At 39.6% G+C, this 26,432-nt stretch overlaps 1 protein-coding gene across 3 annotated transcripts in view; it reads right to left on the minus strand.

The window, feature by feature from the left end:
• SMARCC1 (SWI/SNF related BAF chromatin remodeling complex subunit C1) overlaps positions 1-26,432 on the minus strand; it is a 93,314-nt gene that overhangs the window by 61,103 nt on the left and 5,779 nt on the right. For all 3 annotated transcript variants that reach the window (XR_012672763.1, XM_075144435.1, XM_075144434.1), the window contains exons 2-12: positions 24,015-24,134; positions 18,550-18,635; positions 14,556-14,637; positions 13,324-13,416; positions 10,152-10,221; positions 7,803-7,872; positions 6,009-6,084; positions 3,077-3,202; positions 2,497-2,615; positions 1,137-1,261; positions 272-331 (exon numbers count right to left, since the gene is read on the minus strand). Coding sequence is in view for 2 of the 3 variants with exons in the window: in XM_075144435.1 (XP_075000536.1) it covers positions 272-331; positions 1,137-1,261; positions 2,497-2,615; positions 3,077-3,202; positions 6,009-6,084; positions 7,803-7,872; positions 10,152-10,221; positions 13,324-13,416; positions 14,556-14,637; positions 18,550-18,635; positions 24,015-24,134 (1,027 nt within the window). In the remaining variant the exon portion in view is untranslated. The remainder of the gene's footprint in view (positions 1-271; positions 332-1,136; positions 1,262-2,496; positions 2,616-3,076; positions 3,203-6,008; positions 6,085-7,802; positions 7,873-10,151; positions 10,222-13,323; positions 13,417-14,555; positions 14,638-18,549; positions 18,636-24,014; positions 24,135-26,432) is intronic.

Consider the following 26,432-nt stretch of genomic DNA (forward strand, 5'->3'; position numbering starts at 1 on the left):
AAAAGAACAGTTCTGCCAGAAAAGAGCTTATATGTCACATTAAAAAAAAAAAAAAAAGATGCCTACAAGGGAACAGCCTTGCAAGTGAAAGAGTAAATACGTTTCAACTCAAATACATATGAAAACGAAATTAATTAAATAAAAGAGTAGAATTAGAGATTCCTTTTAAAATTGAGAGATTTAAAAATATTTACTCTGTTGGCCTGCAAGCAAGACTTTACTATAAAACTTAGGGGTGGGGGTGCCAGAGGGTGTTGCGTGTTTGTTTTACCGAGGTCTGCTACTGTTCCTCCTTTCACAGGCGTGTTTTCACTGTCTTTCTTTGGGTTCACTACAAAAGTAAGCAAGATTGAAACTCTGATGAGTAACCATCAGACAAGATACAATTATCAAAGCCTAGCATACTTTTACTATCTTATCGATCAACAGTTTTGTTGGTCAGGTCTTTGCAGTTCAAAAGAGTTCATCTGCGCAGGTTGAGTACAACAGACCATTGGTTTGATTTCTCCATAATTTCACACCTGAACACAACGCAGCTTCTATTCATGCAGTTAGTGGACTAAGTACTGTACTTTTTCCACCTGTACAACACAACAATTCTTACATGCAAGTTCAAACTGAGTAAAAACCAAATGGTGTGACATCCAAAATAGTTTGGTGTCAAGGACTTGATAGAAGGAATTATTTTTCTGACTTATCTTTATTTAACAGGTATTGCATAGATCAACATTTTTCTGAAAAGGATTAAGAACTGAATGCATTTGGCATGTTGCTAGAGTTTCCACTCATTTAATGTGCTTATCTTGGGTACTTGGCATACAATTATTTTCTCCAGAAAACTCCATCCCCCAAAAACATGAATTCTGTATAATGGGTGAGAGCAATCCTAAAATAGGTGAACTAAACATTTAAGTGGATTTTCATAAATATATTTCAAAAGCCAAAAGAAGGTGAATCTGCTGCCCTTCTCAGCTGTCACATTCAAATCCCTGACTAGATAAATTCAGATGGGCACAGATCACCTGGCCCCATGGCCACAAAGTATTTCAAAGATTTGGCAAAATACATGTGGATTTTTCAGTGCAGTTTAAGCAATTGTTTTAACATTCAAAGAATCCAGTGTATGCATATTTTACCATTTTTGGGAAGTACCACTTCTTCTATATTAGGTACTGGTGTGGGATCCTCCATGTCCTTTGTAAGATCTTCTTGTTCATCTTCTTCTTTCTGCCCTCTCCTTTTCCCATATAAGGCTGCTTGTCTAAAACAGATCATACACAAATTCTATGCCAGCTGCAACTGTCAGATGTTCTCATCTTCACGTTATTCTTGAGATATCAGGATTAAAGGACTGGGTTAAAACACTTATGAAAACATGAATGCTGTAGGAAGTGGTGCTGGTGAAGTTAATGAAAAATATTCTCTGCATATTACTAAAACAAAGTAAGCTTCAAAAAAATGGCCTTTTCCACTGTTTCAAGACTGGAGACCACCACAAATCTTGATTCCAAACCAAAACTGTCTCCAGCATGTTGGCAGCACTTGCATCCTAGTGAGATTCAAGGGAGCAGTGATTCACTTACCTTTGTCCTTTTTAAAGTTGCAATAAGGGCATCTGCTGCACAGAGCAGACGAGGCAACAGACCATTTCAAGGCATGCTGCCTCATTTAAGGAAAAAGGCTGGCTTGTACAATCGATTCTGTGTACCGAGGAAGCCACTTTGGGAACAAAGGCAGAATCACCCACACCTCTCCTTACAGAATCTAAATCAGGCTTTACATTTGGAACAAAAAAGTAATCCAGATTATCAACTAATTCCTTCTCACCTCAGATGATAAATTTCCACTTTTGTCTTACTAGAGCCTAACAGGTCTATTAAACAAGACCTGAATTTTTAGTTCAGAAGTGCTCCCCTCCATATCCACGCATAAACCCCCATAAATAAGCTTTTATTTGGATGTAATATTGGTCTTTTTTTTTTTTTTTTTTAAGAGATCAAACTAGCATTGGAAAAAAACTAATCTGTAGGCCACAAATGCTACTTCTGTTAAAGTTGCATTTAAGAAGTGGACTTTAAAATACTGGCTATGTAGATAAAAAACCTCATCAATTAAATGCAGTAATTTATGGGGCTATACTTCAAAAAGTGTACCTGTACTACATAATTGCACTAACAGAACTAGTTTATTTTAGAAGCAGCTGAGTAACAGCTGAGTAACTTTTTGTTTGATAAGTTCTACTCTCTGATGCAGCAATGAACCCTGTCACTGACACAGATAACATGACAACTTGCACTAGATTCTCCTCCACCTGCAGGCAATACATTTCTACAGAGGAAACTACATATACTGCACAAGCAAAATCACTCAAGTCTATGTAGAAATAATTATTCTACTGTAATCTAAGGAGAGAGAAGTGAAAGGTGACAGAGATGTCCCCATAAGCATTTCTTCCAAGAAAATTCACCCTCAAATTCCAGGACTTAAGACACTCACCCTTTCTTCCCTGTCTTTTTTCTTGACTCCACAGGAGTGGGGGGTGGAGAAGGAGAATGCTTTCTCTTCCTTGTACTTGCTGCTGCTTTCCTGTCTCTCCTCTCCGGACTACGTACAGGCTGTTAGAGAAGCGAAGTAGTTAGCTCATCCCAAATACAACAGTTACTGAAATGCTGTAGGCTACACTCTTCCTTAATACATCCTACAACACAGGAGCTAAAAGCAATAATATCGCAACATGCACCACATTCACCTCCAGAATTCTTCCATTTGTCAACGCAAAACCCCCTGAATTTTCTACAGCCATTCCCCAGATGCTGCAATAGCTACATACTTAAGAACTGTGCTCTTAAAACAGAGCAAAATTCAAATGCTAATGTGTGACATTAGGTAAAAAAATAAAAATCTGGATAAAGGACATATGTCAGAAGAAAGTTTAACTAGACTGTGTTATCACAGGCACCTCAAACTGTTCAACCAGCTTAAGTTTAGCAACCTTGAGTCCCCAAAATTTGAATTATGCAGAGATAAAGAATATTAATGTATCAACAGGTCACCCATTAAGCAGAGAACCACCTACCTCTTCATTTTTCATGGAGATTCTCTGTCGAAAACTCACTGATTTCCTGTTCTCATCTACCTCATAATCCTCTTCATTCATCCATTCATTGAATATATCTGTGTCCAAAATCCACTTGGCATGAACCTAAAGAACAGAACGACATATCGACACGCTGAACTTTTTTTAAAAAATAACTCTATGACAGACCTCACAGGATGAGGAAAATACTTGCAGTTTTGTTATCAGGGTCTGAACGTCCAAATATCTTGCAATGGTTTTACACATAATTGATGACAGTTTCATGAGGCAATACAATAAAGGATGAACATGCCTGTAAGTCTACTGAATGCCTTGTCTGTTCCTCAGTCATTTTTAAGCCTTCTGAAGTGTGAGGTCAGTCCTCACAGCTGGGACAACGGCTCTGTATCCAAAGAGCGTACTTTGGATGCTGAAAATTGCCATAAAAATCTTCTAAATATACAGATCACCTTAGCAGATATGCCACGAAAGACAAAAAAAATTAAGAAGAGTTGGCCATATCTTGGAAAGATTGACTACCTTGACTTAAAATACCCATCTTCAAATAAAGTTCTAGTTTACATAGCTGAAAAATTCTTGAGCTTCTATGATTTATACACAAAAAGCATGTGTTCCAGTATTCACAGGTAACTCTTGGAATAAAGTGTTTGAACAGACATCAAGTTATTTTCTGACCTCAGCTGCTCTAACTGCTGTTCAGATCAATAGCATACACACAGAACAACGTTGCACGTTATATATAAAAAAGTAAGTCCAATAAAAGGACAATAAACCAGTATTTACTACTGTTTGATTATAACTGTATTGTTCACTTGCACTGAGCTAAATCAGAAAGGCAAATCATTTCTGTAGAAAGAAAACTAATTATGTAGAGAACCTAAATAAGGCTGCTGATGTTGGTTTGAGTGCTCAGATGTTCAACAGCTTGAGAAGCGCTGACTTTCTGCATCATTACAGCAACAGTTAAGAGCAGAGTTCCCATTAAATTGAACCTTTCCATAAAGAAAGGTGAGATATGACCCTCAGGGATTCTTTAAATAGCTACTGGTTTTCTCATTCATTTCCATGTTGGCTTTAACTCTAGGGACAGTTGCAATCATACACTACAATTCATTAGCAATGCCAAGGATTTTAGTAAAATCAAGAAACTTAAACTGTGCCCTGTCCTAAGAGCATACAGAAGCTGGTATCTGCAGTGGTACTGAGCTAAGAGAAACGAACTCAAGAGCTTCTGTAGCAGTGCGAAACCAGGGGACGGGGGAGCCCACGGCCACACGCAGTCTGTCAGCCAGACCACAGCTCTATTCTGATCCCAATAGCTGAAGCTGCTGGAAATAGCACTGCCATTACAGTAACTCAAAGAGAACAGACAAGATTTCCATTGTACCACAGGCTTCAAAAATTCAGATTTGTTCTCCTAAAGAAGCTTCTTGATTTCCATATTATCTTAATACCTCATATTTTTGGCCATTTCTATATTCTAGAAAGAGATGAACTTTCTGCACACAACATGTTTTCAGCCCTGTAATACCTGTGTGGTAATCTCAGGCTCCTAACCTGACAGTTCTTTTCTCTAACAATATTCTTCCAAAACCATCATGAAGATACGGTGTTTTTCCCCACTTCCTCTCCTTAAACATTGTATAATGCCATTATGCCTTCTAATGAGTTGTCAGGTTTCATCCCAGCGATGGCTGCACCTCAGCAGTAAGGGAAGGACTTACCTTTATCCGAAAACACCTCAAGTCAGGTCAAAATAAACATGGTAATTTTGGCACTATCAAGGATGTATCAGTCTGTCCTTTTCACTCACAAAATAAAATCTTTTTTCAACAGCATCCACCCCAGACTAAATAAATGTTTTAGACATTTTCATTACAGCTCTAGAAATATCACTCTGCTTTTCCATATATATGGAAACGCAGCCATTGTTACTCAGCAGCACATTAAAACATCGCTCTGCCGACGACACCAGTTGGGCGGGAGTGTTGATCTGCTGGAGGGCAGGAAGGCTCTGCAGAGGGACCTGGACAGGCTGGGTCGATGGCCGAGGCCAATGTATGAGGTTCAACAAGGCCAAGTGCCGGGTCCTGCACTTGGGCCACAACAACCCCAGGCAATGCTGCAGGCTTGGGGAAGAGCGGCTGGGAAGTGCCCAGAGGAAAAGGACCTGGGGGTGCTGGTCGACAGCGGCTGAACATGAGCCGGCCGTGTGCCCAGGTGGCCAAGAAGGCCAATGGCATCCTGGCCTGTATCAGAACTGGTGTGGCCAGCAGGAGCAGGGAGGTGATCGTGCCCCTGTACTGGGCACTGGTGAGGCCGCACCTCGAATCCTGTGTTCAGTTTTGGGCCCTTCACTACAAGAAGGACATGGAGGTGCTGGAGCGTGTCCAGAGGAGGGCAACGAAGCTGGTGAAGGGCCTGGAGCACAAGTCTGATGGGGAGCGGCTGAGGGAGCTGGGGGTGTTCAGCCTGGAGAAGAGGAGGCTGAGGGGAGACCTCATCGCTCTCCACAACTCCCTGAAAGGAGGTTGTAGCCACGTGGGGGTCGGTCTCTTCTCCCAAGGAACAAGCGACAGGACGAGAGGAAACGGCCTCAAGTTGCGCCAGGGGAGGTTTAGATTGGACATTAGGAACAATTTCTTCACCCAAAGGGGTGTCAGGCACTGGAACAGGCTGCCCAGGGAAGTGGTGGAGTCACTGTCCCTGGGGGTATTTAAAAGACGTGTAGATGTGGTGCTTAGGGACATGGTTTAGTGGTGGGCTTGGCAGTGCTGGGTTAACGGTTGGGCTCGATGATCTTAAAGGTCTTTTCCAACATAAACGATTCTATGGTTCTACGATCCAGTAGCACCTGAGCATGAGCTATACCAATACAGTAACTTTGAGAAACTGTTTAAGAGAGACTTACCTTCCATGGCTTTTCAGGAATTGGAGGATCCTCAATTTCAGCATCTATTTCATTGGCATGAACCCAAGTGTCATAGCTAATGAGAGGAGTCAAGAGAAAATGAAATTGGTCCCCTGGGCTGTTCATCCAGAAAGATCACCGGCAGGAATATTTGTTCAGCAATTTTGATATGTGCAAATCATATTGTTGGGATAGAACAGTAAAGTATCTTCCACGCAATGAAAAGTTAAAGGAATAATCACTGGTTTCTGCTACAGGAATACGACACACTGAGAAGGGAGGGGCCCAATGCACATTTTTAACTTTCTGAATTTGAAAGCCATCTCAGTGAAGGCAGCTCCGGCTTAAAATTGCAAATCTACTCTCTAGATTCAGGGATATAAATGCAGTTTGAGTCACCTGTTCAAACCTTGGCATTAAGTTAATTAACTTGTTTCTGTTCTTACCAGTTTAAAGCAAAAGATACTGGATTGCCAGAAGAAAGGAGTATGCATTCTCGCCTTCAATCCCTACTGCTGAGGAATCCATTTATTATTTACATTCATTTTTCCATATGCTATTCCCTCAAAAGCCTATTTATAAATACTAAGAAACTGCACTCAGTAACAGCAAAAGCCAAAATATTTTGCAATCAACACCAGGCATGTACTGGGCAACTGGGATAAGTCATTATGCAAGAAAAGATGCGTATATAGCATTCCTCACATTTTTACTGATATTTATAAACACACATACAAACACACACAGAGTCAACACAAACTTGACTACTGATATGATATAAATATAAAAATATTTAAAAGTTCTTCATCTGTACGAAGAAAGAAACTTAAATGTAATTGTTGTTTGCTCTCTTCCACTGAAATATGCATATGGTTCCTGAGAATTCTATGCATGCACAGCAGAGCAGATTTTAATAGCCTGAAAAGTTATTTAAATAGAAGTCAATGCTGGGTTATCAATCTTTTGAGTTTTCCATAACCTTGACTCAGAAACCAGTTATTACAAATAGATTTAAGTTACTAACAGTACATACACTATCTTTTAACATCTTCTAACAACACAAGACAGCTTTCTCAAATATATGCTTTCAGCAGTCACTTGCACTTGACTAAAGGCAACCCACAGAGTGAAATCTCTCTTTGTCGACGGAAGTTCAACTAGGTGATTAGAAGCTCTCCCTTTTGGCTTTAAAGTCTTACTAATTTTATGAGAAGGCTCACTCCACCCTTTGAAAGTCTGGTTCAATTTGCAACCTTACTAGTGGCTCCGCAGAAAAATAGACTCTCCTTTTCTAACCTCACCCACCTGCCAGTATCACACATGGGTATGCGTATTTCAGTTTTAAACCACTGATTAAGTCTTTTCAAGCGTTGGACATTGAGAGAAATGGTAGCAATGCTAAATTACCGCATGGTTATACTCCATAAGACAAGCACTGCTTGTGTCATAATATGAACAGCAATGTACAACCATTCAGAATCAAAACAATAGGAATGCAGCACTGTATATTCAGGGTAAATTTTTAGAAGAGCCAGCGTGAGATAGGTCTGAGCTTGTCATATTCTGCACAACAAGAAAAGAGCATAGTTGTAGCCCACACAGCTGGCAAATACCCCATGCAGGTTCACTACTGATAACCACAGCCACTGCTATCAGGAGAGGTAACTCAGTAAGCTAAAGGAGCAGCTTGTTTGAGGACATGGATTTTCCTACTTGCAAGTTCTAATCAACAATTTTCATTTGACAAACTTAAGTGAGATTTGGGGTGTGCTTTCTCCCCCCACCTTTCTTTACCTGTCTGGAAAAAAGCCCCAGTGTACCAGCACCTGCTTGTCTTTTTTCATCACAGGTCTCAACCATTCATCTGCAAAGGGAAAAGAGATCTAGCATCAGATGCAGATTGTAAAGCACATTAAGCACTATTTTGCTTTTCCATAGTCAGTCATAGTAAAGTTATTGCAATCGTCTCTGATAAAAGTCTACTGTAGTGAAATTACAGCAGCCTGGCCTGCCTCACTAATACACATGCCTGTATTATCTTTGCCATGTCTAAACACACCTGTGCTCCGCCTGCGTATGACACAGATGTTACGTTAGAAAAATCATATTAATATTAAGAATTATTACATTTCCTTCCCTGGTCACATACATTCATACCCTAACACGCTCCAGATTAAGATCCAACAAGGCTTGAAACAGTCCATCTGTTTCTCAATAGAAGCAAGAGGCATTTCTGGCTGACAGGCGGAAGCGCTATCCTCTGCCAGCTCGTCTTCTCCTGCCCCATCTCCCAGACACCTTGGCCAGTTGGGCCTGGAACTCAGGATGGGACAGAGCAAATCCTCCAAAAGGACATTCAGTAAAGACAGCAGAAATAACACTGAGACACATACGCTCCAATCTGTCACTTTTTTTTTTAATCTCTGTATAACCGAAAAGACTAAACTTCTCCCAAAATGCTTTCTTGTCAAGTGGTAAATATTTCCCCTCTGTTTTTTTTGTATCCTTGTTAAACATCTGAACCCCCTCATTGACAACTTCTATTGATTTACTATTCATTTATTTCAAAAGACCCTCTTCCCAGTACTAAATTCTACTCTCAACAGGTATTTAAAAAAAACAATAGAGTTTTGAAGGAATAAAATTCTGAAGGAAGAATGTCAGGGCAGGGGGTGGTGGTGAAACAGATTTTAATGAAACACTTCCAAGAGTCTAACAAAACTTGCATTTCAACTTTCTTCTTTCCCAGCAGTGCTAATGACGACTTCAAGTTAACAGACTTACTGAGCAACACTAATACTTTGCTGGTTTTGCAATAAGGCATACATTCATTCTGACTGGCGTTTTAAAGGTTTTTTTCTTTTAAACTGCACATCTGACAATGTAATAACCTGACCCCCTGCGACCCCAATACCAAGAATATGGCCCAGTGCAGGATTAAAAGAGAAACCCTGAGGATTTGAACCTGTATGAAGTTACACTGCTTGCATTCACAGCTGTTTTCTCATCTTAGTATAATCAGGGGTTGAGAGAGCTCTGTCTAGCACATCTGCATGCTCACTGACTACGAGACAGATGGGACCTACTATGCTCGACCCTTTTCCAAGAACGTGAAGTGGCTAAAAATAAATACAAACCTGTGCTAGGCATGATATTACTAGAAGCACAGAACACAGACAAGCACGAGAGGACAAACAATCCATGATCGTTCCTATACAGACGTGAACACTTCCATCTAGTGGCCATCAGATGCCAGGACGTGTAAGAAAAAGCTAATTTATGTCAGCAAAGCTCAGACTCAACAAACAATGATCCGCTATACAATTAAATGTAGTTAAGATGAAAAAAATTAAGAGCAATTTTTTGTTATTTGCTGAAGGATATAGCTGTTAAATTGCTTTTGTGGAACCTATATACTTCATATGGAGGCAGACACCACAGCATAATAAAGCCAATCTCAATTTATCAGGTGTACTTGTTATTGAATCCACCTTTCCAAACCACATGCAATGATATGTATCACCATTCCCAACCTCTCACCTGGAAAGACAAGAACGTGGCAGAAAGTTTTTCAATTCTCATTTACTTTAGCATCTATGCTACCTTTCCTACACCTACTTGATTCCTAATAATGTTTCACTCAACATTTTGACCTACACTTATCCACTGGGGGACACCAAGGAAGCAAAAAAAAAAAAAAATTAATGAAGCTTTAGTTTTAGGCCCCCTACTTTCGCTATCCTTCCTTTCAATTTTTCAACTAACTTAATTTCTTTTTTAAGTTATTCTGGACCCTTAGCTTTGTTCCCCTTCAGCCTGCAAGTTATTTGGGACAAACAAAATGTCTATCTGCATTCAGCAATAAATAATATCTCAATTTCCAACGCAATCACTGAAGAGCATTCAGTGTTACACACCTTAATCTGAAAATGTTGCACCAATTAAAAACGTGAATGTTACACCCAATAGTTAGAAGCAGAACACACAATGATTTTACTTGGAGTTGTTAATCCTAGAAATACTTTTCAAGTGGCTCTCAGGAGCAGGCTAGGAACACACTGTGTCTGTGCGAAAGCTCCCGTAACTGCTAACAGAATTTAATTACAAGACTATTTCCACTTATAAATTGGAAAGCAACTTTACCGTCATCCATTGAGGTAGGACTTGGATAAACATGGTGGGTAGCCTTTGACTTCTCTTCAGTTACTGTTCCCTGTGGGAAAGGTGAAAGAAAAGAACAAACTGCATGAGAAACCTTCAACACATTACTCCAAACTTCTCGGCTGCTTCTTTTTACCCGCATCGCATGCAACCTAGAAATATTCAAGGCTAACTTCAATGCAACTACGAAGAATACCACCTCTAAGAAGTGCCACAAAAAGGCAATTATTTTAAGACTGCTGCCAAACTACTTCGTCATCTCTTGCTCTTTTCATCTCAAATCCTCCTTCCTCCTAGTTCCTTCTGCTCCATTCTCATTGTAAATTGTTCAACTATCAGTTCATACAAACCTATTGGTGAATATTTTGTAAGAAAGCATCTCTAACTTTTTTCCACTAAGTACACATTTTGATCCAAAACAACTTCTAAATATGACAACTTACATACGATAAAGTCTGAGAAACTTAACTAGAAATGGCTGCCTTGAATAAAACATCCTTAGTATTCAAGAAAGGCTGTATGTCAACAGACAGATTAAACACCCGTTTTTTCCAAAAAGCCTCCTAAGTCATAGAACAAAGGGAATAAATCAGAAATACACTAACATGATAGCACTGTTTGTCAAATATTCAAACACGAGAATATTTTTTCTTTTTGCTGGTTTAGGACACCATTTGCTTGACATATGAGAAACAACAGATGTATTTCTTGTGCTTATGTAGATGCCACCAGTAGTGGTACATAAACTAATTTCTCTACATATGGGTACCAGCCATAATTATATTCCTATTGGACCTACCTCATCATGCAAGAAAATTCTAATACATAATTAGGTATCTGTTAAATAAATACATAACACTGCTTAGTGCGGCCAGTCGAGAAAACCGTGTCCTTCTCTCACATGGAGAGCCATAAGGATTCTCCCACATGCTGCAGAGACACTTCCAGTCTCTATATACGAAGAGTCATTTCCAAGGACAGCAGAAATTCACAGACTGCAGCCTCTTCTGCAGAGGAGTTATGTTTTAGAACAGTTCGTATGAAAATGTTATTCAAAATTTACATTCCATAAATATTTTACAGATTTATTTAAAGGACATAAGAGCACACAGGATAGGTTACAGCCAACAATATGCAAACAACTTATTTATAAGACAGCCACCAGCATCAAAAGGAGGAAAATTAAAAAAGCATGAAGATGCATTTCATTATGGTAGCAATATTTGGAGACTACTCTGATATCAGGGGCTGAAGGGCAAGAGTTCCTACACCAACAAGAGTACATAGAGCTGGATAAAGGGAGAGGAGCTGCTCTGAGCAACAGTGAGAAAAAAAGCTGGAAAGTAAGAAGAACTTAAAAGCGTTCAAAGGCAAAGGAAAGAGCCCTGGCACGAATGAAGAACCTGGAAAGTGTTTAAGGAACAATAATGGAAATTCTCCCTTCATTCCCCATGAGCTAAAGACGCTTCTCTAGATATTTAATCTGAGCTTTATGAACCAGATCACTAAGTTTCATCTATTTCCTATGGAGCTTTAAAAAACCCAATACATGATAGATGAACAGGAATTCTCTCTTAGATGCCATCTTGACTGAAAACAAAGGCATGGATAACTTGACATTAAAACAGCTTTCTGAAAGATGTAAGCAGATTGTAAGGCTTATTCCCTGCCTCTGCTAAACTAAATGTGACTGGAAGCTAAAGACATAACAAGATGGAAGAGTTATCTACCGACAAAACACTCTTCTTTAAGCATATAGATATAAATGCTAAATCTCACTCATTACCTGATTTCAAGTTCCTAAATTATTATTCTGGCTTTTCACAGAAGAATCCTCAACGCTTATAGAGAAAAAACAGAAAAAGTATGACTACCAGAAAACAGTAACAGCATCTTCATCAGCAGAGAGAACAAACACCTTACTGACACCGCCTTTCATAAGCCCAGAGATCACACTAGCACTGTGCTGGGGCAAGAGATGTGCACAGGCTGCAGTCAGAGCAGCGAGGACTCGGAAACGCCAGAGAGGGGGGAGCTACAGGTACTAGGGATGGGGTAGAGGGAAGAGGACAACAGGTTAAAAAAAAGAAATCAAGAGAGTGAGCAAGCACAGGTAGCAACACAAATACAAGATGAGAATTCAAAGGTAGGGTAAAGGAAGAAAGCCCAAAAAGCAGAATTAGGGACAATTGCTGTTTTCAGTTCCTCACATCCCTTTAGAGACAAAGCTGCCTGCTTTAAAAATCCCTTAAATCATTCACGGATATAGCACGCTTTGAGTTTCCTTTATGAAAGGAAAATTAAATCATTAACTCTAATTTAAGCAATAGCGAGCATCCTGAATCAGCTGAATAATTAAGAGTAACTTGTGAAAAATTACACAACTGAAGTTGAGACGAAGGTTCATAATCACAACACAGGAAATACATTTAATCTGGAAAAGAAACAGTTTACTTTGGCTACAGCCGTGAATTATCATAACACAAAAGGCTATCAGACCATCTAGAGTTCACATTCCAGGATATTCCTCTTAAGACAAGTGAAAGGACTGTTTACATTTTTGAGATGAAGCTATTAAGCTTGTTCAGTTCATCACTTAGTATATGAAATTACAATGGCAAGATGTTGACTCTCTTGGAAATATGCTGACCACCTAATAAGCAAGACACTGTTGTTGCTTGTGTTCTGTTCAGCACAAGCAAGAAAAAAGCAAGTAAAACAAAGCAAAAAGGTAGCAATCATTTTAGGATTAAAGCGTCCTTATGCTGTCTCCCATATCTAGAACAGCTGTATTACAAACTACCTTCTTTGGTCTCAGATTTGGACAAACAGTGAGCTTCTGCTTTATATAAATAGGTATTCAACATTAAATCAGCCCGGGCCTGCAGCCAACTCCTCGAGACTCCGTAACTACTTTTCACTTCAATAGCAATTTCAGATTTACTTTCAGAACAGATATGATTCAATCTTCACATGAGGATAACTACTAACGGCATTTTACAAATGGTGAACTTCTGGTCTTAAGTGACTTGCTGCTGCTGCCTTGTGTTGTCAGACAAAATCCAGATGTAACACATATGTCGGAGTCAGGCAAATACATTTTATCTTACAACTGACAAAACATTTGTTTTATGATATGCTATTTAACAGTTACCTGGTGACGTTTGACGATATCCTTCAATTTATTAGCCAACTTCAATTCTATATCTGGAATGAGGTAGATGGTTGGTCTGCTCAGACAATTATTCTAATGGAGAGAATAAGACGTTAAATAAAAAATTAGTACGCTGTGACATAAATCAAAAAATTCCTATTAAGATCACCAATGCTTGAAAAAGCTCAAAACGAAGACGCATCAGCTTGTGATACGGCACACTAGCTCCAGAAACCCCTATGACAGCAGTATTTCTTTTGCACACCTCCCTGCCAAAGTCTTATCCTGGGTTTCTTTCTGGTCTCTGCAATCTGCCGTTAGCTCTGCAGAGACATTATCACAAAGGAACGTGACCCAGTGTAGCGGTTCTCACGCTCCTGCTTTCACATCATCTTTAATAGAAACTATGTCTGGAAGACTTTGCTTGAAAGGGAATTTAAGTTCCCTGTGTGTCAACTTCCAAATCCGAACCTGTCCTGTTGCACTAACATGCAGATTCATGCATTTCTGTATTTGCAGATACACAGTCGTTTTATTTTGGATTTTAACATGTACTCTATTATGTACTGAAACCACCATACAATGGCAGTAGTTTTTTATAATAAGAGTATGGTTTTTTTTGCTGTCCCTCCTATTTCCATTTTTGATAAGCACCTGAAAGCTACGTCTTGACCTATATTACACACTGAGCTTGGTTTTAGAGTTTGAAAAAAAAAATATTCTGTTACTCACACACAGCAGTTAAAAAAATTAACTTCAAATTAGATTCCATACAGCTGTTATCTGCTCTATTCTGGTAGTAACTTGTTTGATAAAGCAAGCGAGAGAGTCTAAAATGTACCCTAACCCTGAAAAAAGTCAAACTTGTATCAAGCTGAAAGTCTCAAGAAAGGCAGCGATTGAATGGGTATGTACAGAACTCGTTACTCAACCCTAAGGGTGCTTCTTTCACAGGAAGACGGAGACACTCAGGATGCTTTCTCCTACCTTACAAACTGGTTTTTCCTCACCCTATGCATATCCGCAGAATATCAGTGAAAAAATTCTGACATTTTCCAGTGATGACATGGAATTGTGACTAATACGGGTGGGAGAGGGAGGAGAGAGTGTAATATTCCCACAGAAGTCCAGGATGAAACTCTTCAGTGGGTCACAACTGAGGTACATAAATAGCTAGTGAATCCCTCCCCCGAGCCTGTGAACACATACAGTTTCGCATATGAGTTTCTTGCCTGCACTAGTGTTTTCTCAATGTTCATGAACATCTCCACGTTTCGATCCATTCGGGATGGATTCTGCAGGTCAAACCTCCGCCTGTTAAGGAAAATTATTCAAAAATATTAATTTCAACTCTCTTCCATTCAGTAGTCAAGAATCTTTCACGTTCCACATAGAAATCAGTATATCATGGTAGCTACATGAGAACACTTAAAGCACAATCACAAATATTCTTCCTTTACTTGGCAGCCCTCACAAGCAAGAAAAATCACAATGAACCAAATCAATAAAATTTATGATTTATGAAATGGTTAGGAAAAATGAAGGTTGACGTTGTCCAACAAAACCCTGTAGCAGGGTTGTACATTCCACTACAGTCACAAAGGATAATTAAACAGAAACATAATCAAATGCTCACGATGGATTTCAACAACTAGATGAGAAAATTCATGAACAAGCTCTCATGTTCCTCTTACTTCTAGTTGCACCATCCACCAGTCCCAGATTCCAATCCAGGAAAAACACAGCAATTCGTTTGCCTGAGATTTTCCAAACTACTTATCTATTTGAGAACAAGCCACCCCACACACAGCATGTAAGTAGCTCATGATCCATGTAAGCATTTTATGATCATCTCTGGTACTTTAAAGTTTGCTACTTCATTGACAAAGTAATCAAAATTCTTGAAACACCAATGCAGATTTAAGTGTCTATCAGAAACGGGATGGGGGGATAACACAAAATCTGAGACTTTCTACTGGGAAGAACCACAAGAGCCCCCAAAGGCATTCTGCTGTATCCACCTGAACTGTACACGTGTTCAGAAGCCATGGATGCATCAACTCAGATGAAGAATTTGAATGGCGACCCCCAAGAACCTGAGTGGTGGGACAATAACAGCACTAACACCAGTCCCTCGCCAACAGAGGTTTAGACTGGACGTTAGGAAAAATTTCTTTACCGAAGAGTGGTCAGGCCTTGGAACAGGCTGCCCAGGGAAGTGGTGGAGTCACCACCCCTGGAAGTATTTAAAAGACGTGTAGATGAGGCGCTTAGGGACATGGTGTAGTGGGCATGGGGGTGTTGGGTTGACGGTTGGACTCGATGATCTTAGAGGTCTTTTCCAACCTTAATAATTCTGTGATTCTAAGTTCGGCACTAGCGCTATCACACAGGCTCCTCACCACCTGCCAGGGTAAGCAGTGCTGTAGGAGCCCCTGAAACACACCTGGGCCTGACCCGTAACAATTCAGCCTTTTCCAAAGCACGATGGTATGTTTAGATAATCAGGTTGTTGACTCTCAGATGTAAAACACTGTCTGGTGCACTTCTGTACCTCCCAAATTTTGCAAAAAGCTGTTGCTAGCGTCTGAAAACGCTCTTAACTGGGAGTACCGAGCTGAGATTCAGGATGGCAATACTGGCAGAAGGGATTTCAGCGTATAAAATAAAAAGTACCCTGTAATTTAACACTGGGAAAAAGCCATGCACATAATTACCACGCAGTGACTGATATGCTTTAACAACCCAGCTTAAAATACAAGAATTTATTCCTGTATCCATATCTAATGACAGCTTCTTTTAAACACATCCTTGTTTCCAGTAACACATCAAATTAATTTTTAAAGTTTATAAATATACAATGAAGGTAAACCAAAGCAAGACTGATTTTTAGTCACAAAACCCATTACCACACAAGATGGCATCACATCAATATTACACTACTAAATTAAACAAAGACACTTCAGTTGAGACCACCATGTTTTTCTTCACTTGAGGTTCTCCAACATTTTCAAAAAGAAGTTGCCTACGCAGGCAGTACTGCGTAAATATGCTGTAACGTTGGGCAGCGCTAGAAACATTCACTATTAGTGAATGATGGCTTCTCTCCTACAGCAGCATTAGGGACTCTTCCCCACACACTAAGGACCCGGCAAACAACTTAAAAATAATATCCTGGCATATTTATTAGAACAGTCATTCAATTTTAAAAGAAATTTATGACCTCTTTAAATAGCGTTGTGCATGTTGAAAAGTTTACACTGACTTCTAGAAGTAGGGCCAGTCATCAAGACGACTGTCAGTTCACGGCACAACACAATTTAATAAAGTATTTTACACCTATAATACACAGGATTTTAAGAGCTAAGATCAAGCCATTTCCCCAGTATTCACCCACTGACAGCTTCATAGTCTGTATTCAAAACATATGTTTCTCAAACGTAATAGTTTCAAGGAAGTGAAGGAAGTTAAATGCCAAATAAACACAAACTAACCTATTTTCCTAGACACCTAATAAAGTCTTCAGTACCTATGAAACAAAGATACTTAAAGCATTCAAGTTTGACCAAAATTTTTACATTTGGTTGCTTGAAATCTGCATTACATATTCATTTAATGCTATACATGCCCCCAAATTTCTGCCTGCTTTTGAAACCCATACTTTACGAGAAGCATGTCAATATATTAAGAAATAGCACTTTTTTTAGTTGCCCGTTTAGATAAAATAGTAGCACTAATTCTTCCTATCCTTAGTTTAACTGATGCCCTCTGACAGATTTTAGCAAACAACTACTTGAATGGCAGTGATAGGCAAGGTATGTCCAGCTGCACTGGGTAAGTGCATTTTTCAGACATACCTATTATGACGAGGAAAGGTACTTCTCCTATAAGACAGATCATTCACAAACAGGTTAAGCAAGAGTGACAATGCATACCATTAAAAAAAAAAATCATATTTCAGGCAAAACACCACATATTATTTGGTTGAGTCAGTGAAGGATACATTCCAAGCTCTAAGTCTGATCCTCAGAGTTAAATTCAAGTATTACTTCCCTCTACATCCCACATGCACAAACACAAGACACTACCCACACTAGTTTTGAGGAATCAGCAAGAGAGTGAGAAGAGAGGAGGCAATCGCGTATCTGAGTTTTGCTGACAAATTTAAATGACTGAAAACTAAATTTGTTTGGAAAAAATTGGAATGTTTAAATATTCATGAAGTAGGAGCCATTTAACTCCTTTATCTTAAGGCAAAGAGGTAGCAAGACACTTCTGAAAGATAGGCCACACAGAACACTACAAACATGTATCATGCCCTGGGTGTTGGCAATATTGGAGTAGAAAAAAACCTGACAGCAGTTTACTCATACCAGCTTTCTGACATATCCACCTCAGATATCTATTTAGGTGATATGAGTATAAACTATTGTTAAAAATAACAAACCATACCAAACAACTTTATTTTTGCCTTTTAATTTGCCCTTGTGGGTAACAAACACAGTCAATTCCAGGAATGCTGTTACTGGTCTGCACAATATCAGATCAGAAACTATTTAAATTCATGTACAAGAACAATCTCTGCCTGCTTTTATCTATTGACTTTTCATCCTCAGATTTCCCAGTGCTCTCAAATATAGTTAATTCATGCTACTGCTGTCTTGGAAGGAGGATTATAACTTACAAAAACACACAGGCCACAACACTATTGGGATGTCACATGAGTAGATTTAATACCAGTGTCAACGAGCAGTGTTTCTAACTACTGACACCCCCCATTTATGGAGGTTGATAAGCAATGGAAAACTTAGCATTTAATAGTATCTACACAATGCTTCATGTTTCGCAGTTATAACCAAACCCTATACTCAATACAGTAACAAAGATTTACATCTTAGAGACCGGAAACAGCGATTCTAAGATACTTGTTAATTTGCTCAGTCATACGGCAAATAAATGGCAAAAGAAAGCCTCAAGCTTGTAATTAACTCCCAACCTACAGGCTCAAGACCTTAAACTTGGACAACTTATCTTTAAATTTGGAAGTGTGGGGGTGTGTCTTAAAAAAGCTACCATCAGCAAAACAGGAAAAAATTTCCTCTTCCCATCCTCAACTCCCTTGCCTACCAAATTCTCCAGAAAGTATTAAACTTTAAGTAATTTGCACAGGCATTTCATGTGCTTAATTTCATGCAAAAGGTGTATAAACCAAAAATATAAACTTACCAGCCCTGTTCATTCTTATATTTGTAAGCAGCACCAAGAATGTGACATAATGTACCTCCAGCTTTGAAATCCATGAAGCACTTTGCCTAGAACCAGAAAGAAAAGTGAAAACACAGTGATATTGACTTTCATGTAATTATTTTAAATTAATACATACTTGTTAGCTGAGTTTTAGACACCTAACTTATCAAATGCATAGTTTAATCTTCAGATGAATCACTTTTGGAGTTTTATGTTCTCCTTTAAGAATGTTTCAAGAAGATTAAGTGCATTCGATTAAGTAGAATTCTTCATGTTTGCAAGCAGAACCTGACACATCTGAAAGCTCTGAGCCCTTCCTTACGTGAGTAGCTTGCAAAAAATTCCTTGCATAGCTGTAAAACAGAAATCCAAACTGCTCTTTGAACATCCATTTCACAGTAAATTAAATCTGAAATCTTAGCTGTCAGTTAAGAAGCTCTTCATCTGTATTAAGTAGACTAAAACAAATCATTAGAAATGAACATCTAAAACCCGGGCTCCATGTTCACTGCGGCTCCTAAAGCTCTCCGTTCACGTCCCTCCTCCACCACAAGTTGTTTGTCAAGATCCAAAAAGCTCATTGTGCAGATCTGCCCTGAAATACTAAATCCAACTCATTTCTTCAACATCAATTTTAGCAGCTGAGTCACATATTCGTAAACAGGTACTCCGAATTCAAGAACTGAAATTCAAACAGCAGCATGAGGAGGCTGACAAGCTCTGAGTCCCACCAAGTCCCTTCTCCAAAAGGTTACTAAAGAGGCAGGACTGTTTCCTACACAGAAAGGTACATTTTTCTACAAATTTTAGTTTGGAATTATCTTTGCTCTTTTACTAGTATCTCTGGTCAGGATGTTTGTATGTGCTTGGAAAAAGTAAGCTACTGGCAAAGTCATCTTAGAAATGGAAGACAACTGGATAGCTCAGGTAAAGCCAGGATGAAACACCAGAATCTACCTTAAGCATGATTCGCAGAGTATTGACACACAGTGGTATCTGATGTTCTCTCTCTCTTTATATATATAATCTCTCAAAAAAAATTACATATAAATATATATATATTTAAAGAAAGCTGTTCTAACAATAACTAAAATGACAAAATGAGGCAGACTAATCACCTAGCTAAGCTTCCACAACAGAAATGTATATTCTGCCTTGAAGCCTGTATCCTCTGGCACTAACGAGGAAGCACCCACCTTGAGAAACGCAGACCCGCACCTCCCAGCCCGTCAGAAGTGCGCAACGGCACTCTGGAGTTGATCCCTTCTGATGTCGCTCCGTTCAGCGTAAGATGCCCAGCTATTTACTGGAATAGGAAATGAAACCTATCTTTCCATATACGTGCAAAACATACAGACCAAGATCGGCCTATTTTGTGTTTCTCAGTAAAAATAAAAAACTTGTACAATTCACAAAACAGAATTTGGGGAGTTGTTTGATGGCCGGACCCCGGTTACCAGCGGCTTTCTGCAAGCTGCCTTCTGCTGGAACTAGAGAAAGCACAAAGCTGGAGACACAGCACAGGCACAACAGCCTTCCTAGTAGTTTTTCTACATTAGGAATGTTTCTGCTCTAGCTTCTAGCTTACTTTTTAGATCAGAACAGGTCATTTTCTTTAAAGTCTATTATATTACACCTCAGGAGTATTTGCTAACACAGAGTGAACACCAAACTACAGACAGTCTTAGCATTACTGACAAGCACTTTAAATTCGTTCTGCAGCCAGGCAAGTAAAATGGTAGCATGGGATCTAAACGAAACATTGCTTTCCTTGGCTCTAGAGCTGCTAATGGAAAGCAAAGCAGTTCTGTGAGATATCAAATACACCAGTGTCCAAGAACAACATAAAAAAGATCCTTCATAGGCATTCAACAGGAACAGAACTGCTCCTGGTCTACCATCTGTTTAGAGCCCTACTGTGCACAGAGAGTAATGAAGAGAGCTCCGAGCTGCCATACGGGTACTTGCCAGTTTACGAGCCGCATGCGTTTCAGTACTATTCTTAGCCGACTAAAGTCCTCTACGGATGGATCAATCTCTGAGCAGAAGCTCAAATGAAAACAAAATGTTTTAACATGCTGAATGATTTTATAGCTCTAAGACTTGGCTCCGAGAACACAAGCGTCGGTTTACAAACATGCATGCAAACTCTAGCTGCTCTAAAAAAAATAAATTTCAACGTAAAGCCAGAAGACCCGTTGTAAAGAATATTTTTGCAGCGCTAGAACGCAAGTTACTGTTACTTATCTTCAGCTGTCCTACATACGTACAGTCATCCAGAATCGACCTTTCCCTTTTTGCTGACATGCCAGACATATCACGCAACTGAATGAAATCGCTGCAGCAAAGCCTGCCTCATCTGCGTTTTGGGAACCTGCGGATCACACTGTTGTACCCAACACCACCTACTTCGAGTTCGGGGCTGCTGCTGCAGCTTCACCCTCATCAAGCTGCCCATCAGTAGCCCACATTAAATCTTTCAGTGACAAGGTCACACCTTTCTGCATTACCGGGGCAATTCTGGAAGGCAGTCCTGCAGCCTGGCACAGGGCTCAGCGATCCGGGAGCCCCCCGGCAGCATGAGCAATCGCAGCGACTCTGGCAAGCTAGGATTCTACCACCACAAACAAGACAGTTCAGCCAATACTTAACCACAAAACCCAGTATACAAGTCTCTTTCATAGACATAATGAAAGTGTCAGCAGACTCCAGCAAGACCCTCTTATTCAACTGTGGTCGTTGCTACTAGCATAAAAGGAAATTGCTTTTAAGAATTAGACAAAACCTGTTCCGCAGAAGAGATGCAGCTGTCAGTAAACCAGATTCCCTTCAACACTTTTACCCAACAAAATCCATCATAACAAGGCAATTAAGATCAACTGGCCTTACAATTTGCCATCTTAAGAGTTAATATCTTAATATAGCCTTTATTTCAAATATATGAAACTAAGTGAATTAATCAGCATTCTCTTTTTTTGAGCATCAGTAAGGTTAGACAATATGCATTTAAAAGCAATAATCAGAAGACACGCACAGCAGTCAGGCTGTAACAGTCCTTCATTTACTCTACATCTATTCACAGACCCCGTACTGTACGGCATCCTTGCGGAGAACAGGAGCTTAAACACAGAATTAACAAGCCTCTCTCAAATGCAAGGTCTATTTCATCCACTCAAAGCACTAAGTACAGTATTTGAACTTTACTTCAACAGATGTAGTCTGCAGTGATTTACATGCAGTCCAGGTCAGAGGGGTTTACCTCAAATACTGATGGAAGAGACCAGCTTCCCTCTGCCACTGACTGCTCCAGCGCTGGAGAGCAGACGCTTCAGAGAATGAGTGAGAGGTACACTGGCTAGTACTTGGAAAATAAATATAAAGGCGCTAACCTGAACTGGAAGGACAACCTTGGTTTGACATATTCTCATCAGCAAGCGCTCCTGGTCAGCCACGTCCCTGTGTTTGCAACAACTGCAGTTCTCAAGACCAACACTTAATCTCCAATAAACTGCACTGATAAGGGAAACTGCCGAGTGTATTAATGGAAAACAGCATCACGCAAGGAACGGACTATGAACGGCAGCCTTTAGGGATGGTAGTTGTGAGCAGGAGTCACAAGTGGAGGACTTCAGCAGTCATCTGCAGATACACAGCACTCAAAAGTTTCGATGGCTTGGGGGTTGTTTCTTTTACACAAGCATGACCTCTTCCTCTTCAACTTCAGATCCTCCCTTGCCAGGAACATGGTACTACTGAACAGTCACTAAGATAATTACAAACTTTAAACCTCTTTTAGCTTCATTCAGTTCCTTTTCAGTGGAAGTCTGCAATAGCTTTTCAATATATTTTTGGAGATCAGCAATGTCACTTAAGACATCCCTTCGCCCCACCTCTCTTTTCAAGTCAGACATAATCCTGTAGAACTGAAGCATTCTGCTCATCTTCAAAGTGCTATGGTAGAATAACAAAGCCTCCTTTGCAGCCTGAATCAGTATCTTAAATTACGTGTCTAAAAAAGTGACAGCTAACCTCATCTTAAGAGTACATATTGCATTTTCTCATAAAAACAATATAAAGGAAGATGTACTGATGAGTTGTCTTCTATCGGAAGTAATTGAGAGCAGAGATCCAACTGCTGTAAACTTAAGCTAAACAAATTTGATCAGATTAGACCTTTGAAACAGCAAGAATAATTAAACACAGGAACAGCACGTTTACAATGCCACTGAAATCTTTATTACCCATTTTTAAGATAAGACAAATTGATTTAAGACTTGAGAGCACTCAAATGGTTTATCAACTTGTTGAGTATGGCTACAGTTTTATGGTCTCCACTGCCATATCAAAATAAAGCACCGCTATGTTCACCTCCGTCCCTAAAGCTTTTCGTTACCACTGAGGTATCAGGTGATCAGAACAGAAGAGATGGTGAGCTACATCCTAACGGCATCTTGCGGTGCGTCTGTGTGCTTTCCTAAGCACCAAGAGATTCACCCAACAAGTAAGTTTGAAAACCCCTCTTCTGGAGAAAACATGCATGAATTCATACTCTTCACAAAAGAAGTTACATAAGCAAAATGTCTGGGGAAAAAAATCACCATAAAATAATATGTGGCATTCTGTGGCAAAGATAAGCAAAGACCTTCCTGGAGTTGTCCTGGCCCACAAAACTTACTCCAAATTGGCCAACTGGCTGCTTGATGCCATGCTGCAGTCCTTGCCCTTCACAACTGAAATCCGTTTGGTACTCAGTCCTTACCATCTGCCACATCCCTCTTCCCTTTATCAGTTGTTTAGACTTCACGCTCACTTGGACAAGATTCTTTTGGTGGTAGGCAGGGTTCCAAGTACAATGGGACTGATTTCTGAACACAATCACTAGGATACTACTGCTAAAGATGTGCCAAGTTTGAACCTTAAATAAGCAACCCTTGAAGTGTTGATATTGTATACCAATATTCTGAGCGACTGAAAAACTATCCCAGACTAATTAGGTAACCACGTGCTACTAACGGACACGGTAAAGCCATTTTTCAGTGTCGACAGCATTACAAGTTTGAAGTTTAATTAACAGAATGACCAATGGAAACTTGCTTGCTTTGGAAAGCGCATGTTATTCAGTCAGTTTAGGATGCACCAGTCCAAACAGATTTGACTTAAAATTTACAAGTTTACATAGAATTTCACTAGAAATTAAAACCTTTCCACAGTATTCAGGAAATCACTTCCAAATAGAAGTGATTTTCTTATAGAAAATAAGATTTATTACATTGAAAATCTGCTTTTAAGGAGTGTGCTATTTCACCCCTTCCAGAGGATGCACCAACAAAAGCTTCAGGCTAAGCACAGATCTCCCATCACCTGGATGCACGCTAGCAGCACAGATACTGGATGAAGAACAAAGTACACTGTTGTAAGAGCGGTGGGTTAACCCCAATACTCACAGGAAGCTTTGTGAAGGCAGGATTGGTGACATGTTTTCCAAAGGCATCTTCCTGGAATTGCAGCAGCTGCACCACCAGCCCAGCCAGTGTTTTATTGGTAGGAGCATCTGCTTGAACATACTGAAAAACAAAAAACACACGCTTACTTGGGATAGAGGATAATAAAACATGAAGACTGGTTTAGTAATTCCCCAGACCACTTCATCAGTTCTAGAGCACAGTTTAAGATTTAAGGATCACTGTGTGCCTGGGGGGAGGGAGGGTGTGCATGCACAGGAGGAGCATCAAGCACAAACATTTGTCAAGCTTTACTCTTAAAATATAGCACAAATCTGTGAATCATTCATCGCAGCCACCGGTGTTTTACAGATAGAGATTAACTACCTCAATCTGATTTGTAGTTCCTAATAAAGGAACAGACTAATTCTGGCCCACACATACACAAAGCTTTCTACAGCAACTTTACAAGCTCCTTCTGTAATCAACTACTACACATTAATCCTAAGAGCATCCATTTGGTACTATATAGCATGTCACGTACAAACAGAAAAACTGATCCAGACAACTCTATTTGCAACGCTTTGCGACAATCTAAGCATTTCCCAAGGTTATACTTCTAAAAAAATACATATATGTAGAAGGGGAAATCACAGCATGGAAAATAAAAAAAAGTCCCACGGCTGCCGAGTTTTCATTACTCCTAATATTATAACATTCACTTACTGAATGTAATCTTCTCACCATACCAGAAGACTTCTAAGAGCAGAACAAACATTACTTGTTCATGTAGAATATTGAGTAACATTAGCTACTCTAGAGTCGTTTTACCTGGGTAACACTATGAACCACAAGCCCTTTGCTCCTCCCTCAAATCAGATTTTTCTAAAGCCCCTTAAAAAAAATGTGGAGAGCCAGAACCCTCAAAAGTTTAAAGCAGCGGTGTTAAACAGCAGTCAAATCTAAGCTTTCCAAAGCACCATCTACATACCAAAAGACACTACAAACACACTGACTTTTCCATGAGAATTTTATAGTATGTCTACCTCGAGATGCAAGTTCCTTCAGCACTTGTTAAGAGGCAGATAGACATATCTGAGAAATTAAATCTTAGCAACTCAAAGGACACAAATACCTGCAAGACTCCCCAGGTGTCCTGCCCTGTGTACAAAACCTAATCTAGAAATACAAGCCTAAAAAGAACAGAAGGCTAAATGTCCAAAGCTGCATTTTTCTTAGCCCTCTTCCCTCCCCCCATGAAAGGCAGGCAATTGTGACAATTTTATCAATTAATAACTCCTATCAATTCACATCAGCTACCACAGAGATATGAAGCAGCAATAACAGTCACTCTTTATTGCTGTTAGAATCCAGTTGAAGACAAAGATTTTTGCTCTCAGGCTTTTTAAAACCTCTAGACATTCATGCTCCTCTCAGCTAGCCGCTATTTTCTTTATAATTTTCGGACTAGAAGCTCTGTGTGCTGCAGCTGAGTTCACCAGAGCAGTTTAAGCCATCTTTTGTTGGAATTGCCATCCTGTCTAGGATCAGTAAAATGAAGCATGTGACTAACTCGGATGCCCCAGTTAATCCAGCATCTTTACTTAAAAACCCATCACAGCCTCTGCCTTAGCTTACCAGGTGCTGCAGCTCAGCGGGAAGCGTGCTGTTCTCTTGCCTTTGTTACAAGTGGTAAAATTCTCCAGCAGGGAGGCACAGAATAATACTTAAACCCCTATTGCTAAAGTTGCCAGAACCCTTTTTATCAGTGTCCTAAGGGTTGCTAACCCAAGAAGGATGATTACAAAATGCATACAGTGCTGTGTATTTTTATATCGGTTAATGTAAGATTTAGCTTCTAGTATTTTTTTGGATAGTTTAAAAATAAGTGACTATCACACCCAGGATGTGCACAGAGGTGGTGTATCACAGCTAATAGCCCTAAAGCTCCCATCATTTCGCATGTTCAACCTCTGCACCACCACCTTATGAACGTCTGAATAAAACTCTGAGCTTTTAGTTCAGCTCTGCCCATTATAACGCAATCAAACAAATGTAAGTTAAAAGGTGCAGGCAAAATCGGTATCTGCTAAACTACAGATTTAGGATTTGCAGAAATGTGAAAACAAAAGCATAGCAGATCAAGGGCCAGACTTCATATTAAATAATCCTATTTCTACTACCAGGACAGCTTTGGTCTTAAACACACTCACATGCCATACATGTTAAATATGTTCAAAAAGTAAAGCCACCGGTTCCGACTTAAGCCCAGCTATTTAAGATTGTCCACCCATCTCAGTGTTGCACTTTCTCTAAATACACATCTAGAGTGACAGATACAACATTTTTCCCAATAAAACAGAGTACATTGTAGTAGTAGACCTTCAGTTTTGCATGGGAGGTATACTCCAGGAAGGTAAA

This window comes from Calonectris borealis, chromosome 2 (assembly GCF_964195595.1).
Source record: "Calonectris borealis chromosome 2, bCalBor7.hap1.2, whole genome shotgun sequence".
Classification (NCBI taxonomy): Eukaryota; Metazoa; Chordata; class Aves; order Procellariiformes; family Procellariidae; genus Calonectris; species Calonectris borealis.